Source organism: Mus caroli, chromosome 8 (genome assembly GCF_900094665.2).
Source record: "Mus caroli chromosome 8, CAROLI_EIJ_v1.1, whole genome shotgun sequence".
NCBI classification, from domain to species: Eukaryota; Metazoa; Chordata; class Mammalia; order Rodentia; family Muridae; genus Mus; species Mus caroli.
This window is the reverse complement of record NC_034577.1, coordinates 77,248,796-77,254,954: the sequence shown is the minus strand read 5'-3', so window position 1 is coordinate 77,254,954 and position 6,159 is coordinate 77,248,796. Positions and strand designations below refer to the sequence as shown.

The following is a 6,159-nucleotide window of genomic DNA, read 5'->3' as shown; positions in this document are numbered from 1 at the left end:
TATATATATATATATATATGTGTGTGTGTGTGTGTGTATATATATATGTGTGTGTGTGTGAATATATGTATATATAGTATATAGATATATAGATGTTCAAAGCCATAAGAGAAGTTATTTTAAATAGGATTAGCCTATAGAAGCACTGTAAATGATATTATTTAATCTTTAATGAAGAATTATAATTCTGAGCCTTCTGTTGGTACAAATAAATACCTATTTATATATTAAGCCCATATTCTACTATTCAGTATCACTGAACAAAAAAAACCCAATCTTTTCTTACAACATTTTGCCCTCCCTCCCTCCCTCCCTCCTTCTCTGAGTGACATTCCCTTCTCCCAGTCAGTACCAAGTGCATCTGGGCAGTGATAAAATAGGGGACCAGAGTGCCCAGAAGATCAAGGCTACAAGGTCATTCTGACATCCTGGCTACTCCACAAAGACCCACATCAATGACATCATGCTTGTGAAGATGGATAAGCCAGTCAAGATGTCATCCAAAGTGCAGAAAGTCACACTTCCTATACTCTGTGAACCCCCAGGAATATCATGCACTGTCTCTGGATGAGGCACCACAACCCACCCAGATGTGACCTTTCCCTCGGATCTTATGTGCTTGGATATGAGTTCATCTCCTCTAAGAAGTACAAGAAGGTATACAAGGACCTGCTGGGGGAAACCATTCTGTGTGCTGGCATTCCTGAATCTAAGACCAGCACGCGTGCAATGATGACTCGGGGGTCCATGGTGTGCAATGACACCCTTTAAGGTCTGGTTTCCTGGGGAACCTACCTGTGTGCCAGCCCAACACCCCAGGCATCTGCACTCAAGTGTGCAAGTATAAACGGTGGCTGGATGAAACCATGAAAACCTATCGCTAATGTGCCAGGAGTTGAGCTGTGAGCCCCCAAGGTTGTGCTCATGGTGTAAGGACATTGTGGCAGCACTGTAAAGTCCTCTCTGGCTTTACCTTTCCACTAAGACATAGCCAAACCTCAACACTGTGCTAAGTTTATAAACCAATCAGAACCCCAGAGACCTAAAAGCAAATCAAGACAAGAGACTAAGAAACCTGAGGGCTGTGAAAGATGCCAGAAGACTAAAGCTTTCCAATGCAAGAGCTGGGGATTCCTACAGTCCTTTATTGGAAAGTGTCTGGTAACTGTGAGACCTTCATACACTGCCTTTGACTCAGGCCATCCTTTTCTAGAGAGTTCTTAAAAAAAAAAAAAAAGAACCAAGCTTGGATTCATTACATTACTTATTGTAGAGGAAGAAAAGTATGGAAACTGTTAACATGTTCAAAATAGTAAACTATTTAAATGGGAGTTCAATTTCTCTCATGATGAAGTTGTGAGAAATAATGCCTAAGGTGTAATATTTAGCCTTATGCTAGAGAGACTGTTGTTGAATGATGTTTAACGGGGACTACATGCCAAATGAATACTGATGAGACAGAATAAAATCTAAGTGATATTCAGAAAAAAGAAAAAAAAACTTTGAAAACTACACCTTTCAGAAATTAAATCATTCTTTAAGAGATACCATGCAAGGTGTGGCAGACAGTTATTTTGTAACAGCATTCCACAGTAAACTTAATTTTGTAATAAAATTAAACAAGAGCTTTGAAACTAGGCTGCCTTCTTCATGCATGAATCGATAGTGATATAGGTGCCTACAATCAGAGAAAGGGGTGATGGTCTATGAGGACTACTGTTAACAGAACTCTGAACATGAAGCCATAGAGTATGATAGTAACCACTTTCATGTGTCCATGATCCCTTTCTGAATACTAAAAGGCCTGATTCCAGAAATTTCAAATATTTCATTATTGTATAATTACTTAAGGAGACAAGTGCATATTGAAAACACAACTCCTTTAAAAATTTAGTATTAATTTTTAATTTAAAAATCTTCATCCATGAAAATATTATAACTTTTAACATTACAAGCACTGAAAGGGTAAAACAAAATATGAAGTATTTAATTAAAGTATTCCTGGAATCCTGCGTGCGCAGGCACACACACATGCACAGGAACACAGAGTCACAAACTTCATGTGCAACAGGAATGGGGCCCAGTACTGTGAATGACAGTTCATGCATTATGCCCATCAGACTATGTATATGTTTTGACTAGCACATCAAAATTTAACTTACATACAATTTTCAAAGCTATTCCCATGAGACTATAATTCTGTTAATATTTCCAAACCCCAAAGATATCTAGAATACTGCCCTTGAATTTCTTTGGGTATTCCACAATTATGCATTTTTATGGGCCCAGCTGGTGCTTTAAGCCAAAATATTCTTACTCCTAAGATTTGGCATTTCTAAAACTTTAAATCCCTCTTCCAAGAATGACATCTCAGTACAAGAGCAAACATCAAAATATAATGCTAAAAGCCCCAGATGCATCTCCAAAGAGGAGTCTAGAATGCCCAATGTTCCTGCCTTCAGCCAAGAAAAGTCTTTTCATGCTGCCCTCTGAAGGTCTGCAGCTTCATTCACTATGTTGGCTCGTCTTATGTCAATTAGATAGACAAACTAGAGGCACCTGCAAGAAGGGACTTCAAATGAGAAAATGCCTACATAGACGGAGCTGTAAGGAGCTTATTCCTTAGTGATGGGGAAGGGTCCAGTCCACTGTTCTGTCCCTGGGCTGGAGGTCCTATATTCTATAAGAAAGCCACCTGAGCAAGCTAGGGAAGTGAGCCTTCTCTCCATGGCCTCAGCATAAGCTCCTGCCTTCAGGTTCCTGCCCTGCTTGAGCTCCTGTCCTGGTTTCTTTGGATGATGAATAGTAATATGGAGGTGTAAGTCAAATAAACCTTTTCATCCACAACTTGCTTTTTGGTCATGGTGTTTCATTACAGCAATAGAAACTCTAACTAAAACACTCACCTAGCCATACAATTTTGATGGCTTGTCTAAAAACTGTACTGTACACTACACAGAGTAACAGAACTATGTACATAGTTCTGTACATGACCACCTACATTCATGACCACCTACATTCATGACCACCCCTGTCATGCCTAATGAACTGCTTTTATAAAACACACTTGTTAAGCTAAATTAATAAAAATTATTTTGATTTCAGTTGTGGACTCATTTATTTTTCAGTCTAATTCAGATAAATCTTATGAAGGGCCCATGAACACATTTCAAATGAACAAGGAAACACTGATGGAAAGAATTCTTGATAAAAGAACTATACCTTCTGTGGTCTGATGAAGCAAAGGTGTCAATAGATCCTGATATTCCTTGACTTGTTCAAGATTGCCTCTAAAAACACCTAAAACATAAAATACAAAACCCAACACTGGCTATGCTTAATAAGCAAAGATTTTCTCTTATAAAAAACTTCTACGCCCTTTTAAAATTATTGTGCCAAAGTTTATGTAAATGAAAACATAAAACTAAAGATAAATGCAAATGTGTATGACATTTATATAGCAATTGATTTTCGAAAGTCATGTTAGCATTTAGAATTAAATATTGAATTAATTGAAACTTCACTAATACTTAAACATAAAAAGCATAGATAGTCAATATCATGATCATAGAATTCATGACTTCTATGATAAGCTTTTCTTTTAAGTATGAGCAAGATACTGGCATCAGCATTAATGACTTGTAGGTGGTGTAAGAAATTCTTTAAGCACATGGAAGGTAAGGACAGAAATCTAAGGTTGTCCTCTGACTTCCAATCGTGTGCTATGGCATATGTGCCCCTGTACTCACAGGAATTCATGTGCAGACATCATAAACACATACACCATATGCACATACACATGATATTTTTAAAAATTCTATAAAAATTTGACATTCACTCAAAAGCAGAACAACATAAAAATACAGAGTTGTTACCATCACTGAAGTCTAATTTATAGCTAGATGAATGGAATCATTCATTTCAGCTATTTTTATTACTTCTACTTAGTGTGTTTGTGTGAGCATGTTTATGAGAATGTTCAGGTGAATATTCATGTGTATATTTGTGTATGGAAACCAGAGATCGACAGTGGGTGTCTTCCTTAATCCCTCTCCAACACTAGGAGACAGGGTATCTGAACTGAGCCTAGAGTTCATTCATCTGGTTAATCTGGTTGGCTAGTGGCTTCAAGGACCCACCTATCTCTGCCCCAGCACTGACATTACAGCCACGTGCTTTCCAGGCAGGTGCTGGCAATTAGAGCCAGGTTCTCATGCCTGCATAGCAAACACTTCACCCATGGAGCCATCTGCCCAACCCTCAGCTATTCTTTATGCCACTCATATTCTGCACCTTAAGTTTTAGGAAGAAGTTCACTTACCATCGATCATCATGTAAAGGAAGAATATGGGAAATTCACATTCAATGCCATCAAACAGCTAAAAAAGAAAGTAAAACATTAAGATTTCTATTAACAAACTATAGCAAGTACATTTTAGGTTATATGCAAGGGGCTTATTTACAGTAATAAATTCAATCTTGAGACCAATTGTTCTTTATGTATTTTTCAGAACTTTTATTCAAAAGCTCATTCGACTCATTAACTAGGCGTCACTAAATGAATATGTACTAAGTACTCACTAACACCCAGCACTAAGTAGAGCAGTGATTTTTAAACTTCCCAATGCTGCAACCCTTTAACACAGCTCCACATGTTGTGGTGACTTCCAATCATAAAATTATTTCACTGTTACTTCATAACCGTAACTTTGCTACTGTTATGAATTGTAATGTAAGTATTCAGTATATTTAATAATGTGATCCCCAAAGGGATCAGATCATCACCCACAAGCTGAGAACCATGGAGCCACACAGAATACTGGAGAGAAAGTTAGATATTTTGCCCCAAGAGGACCACAGACCAGTGAAGAGGCTGGAAAATGAATAAATAACCACTGCACAGCACACACTGCCCATACACACACTGCCCATACACACACTGTCCATACACACACTGTCCATGTACACAGTATATACTGTCCATACACAGCCCATCAGGAACAGAGATTAAGAAACATCTGATTCTGTCGTGAGCATCAGGGAAGAGTCATATGGTGAGAAAGCAGCTAAAATGATGCACAGAGCAAAGAGTAGAAAGGACAGTCTCATGGGGAGAAAGCATGTTAAAGAAGCTATCACAATTCAGTACTTCTAGAATGCACAGGCAGAAGCAGGAAAAGCTGAAGCCTGGCAGGTGGGCAGGAAGATGCTCGAGACTTCCACAGCAAGGAGACTTGAAGGCCAGTGAACCAGTGGACACCAAGAAGGATCAGAGTCTTTCTTACACTGATGCCCAGGCTGGGTGGTTGGCAGTACTTAGGAGTTATGGAGCAAGAAATGAGGAAATCAACTCAAAGCTCTAAGAACAATTCAAAGAGAAAAAAATGACAGGCCAGACCCATGTGTCTCAATTTGGGCAAAGTAACTCATGTGCAACCCAGGCTATATTGTACCATACCCAACCTCCACTAACCCGATGCCAACTCAAGCGATATCTGAAATCTACAGGTGCTATCCAGTGTCGAGTTGGGTGAAAAAATGGTCCCATGTTATCAACTACTAGGTTAAGCCAATACAGAAAAGGGGGGGGGGAATATGATTTCTAAAGAGGATAAGTCAGTCACATTTTGTAAATGATAAAGTGGTTAAGTAGTTGGGGATGGCAAGATGATCCCATGGGAGAGACTGACACTTGCTGTTAAGTCTGAGGGCCTTAGCTCCATCCCTGGGATCCACATGGTGGAAGAAGAGAACTAAATCATACGAGACTGCCCTCTGATCTCCATATGCTCATCATGGCACACTCATACAAATGGCATAACACACGCACACAAGTAAAATGTGTAATTAAAAAAAAAAAAAAGATGGTTGAGTGGTAAGGAGATGCCTAAAGGAACTCAGATATGGGCCGAGGCAGAGGAGTAGGAGCTAAATGAAGGCAGATTGAACTAAATATGTGTGTCTAGCAGCAGGTGCACACATAGGGAGGACACTTTAAGGCACACTCTGAGTCAGGAATAGAGTACATTACTAGCTACAATAGCAGTGAAAGGTTGGTAGGAAGAAAAGTACAATGAGGATGGATCACAGAAGTAGAAGGATCACAGGGGGAGGGGAGGGGAGGAGAAGGGGAGGGGAGGGGGAAGGGGAGGGGGAAGG

At 39.3% G+C, this 6,159-nt stretch overlaps 1 protein-coding gene and 1 pseudogene across 6 annotated transcripts in view; one reads left to right on the top strand and one right to left on the bottom strand.

Moving 5' to 3' along the window:
• Phkb (phosphorylase kinase regulatory subunit beta) overlaps positions 1–6,159 on the bottom strand; it is a 188,190-nt gene that overhangs the window by 98,768 nt on the left and 83,263 nt on the right. For all 6 annotated transcript variants that reach the window (XM_029480583.1, XM_021169806.2, XM_021169805.2 and 3 more), the window contains 2 exons: positions 4,322–4,379; positions 3,223–3,300 (listed from right to left, as the gene is read on the bottom strand). In XM_029480583.1, the coding sequence (XP_029336443.1) occupies positions 3,223–3,300; positions 4,322–4,379 (136 nt within the window). The remainder of the gene's footprint in view (positions 1–3,222; positions 3,301–4,321; positions 4,380–6,159) is intronic.
• LOC110300062 lies at positions 172–884 on the top strand (annotated as a pseudogene).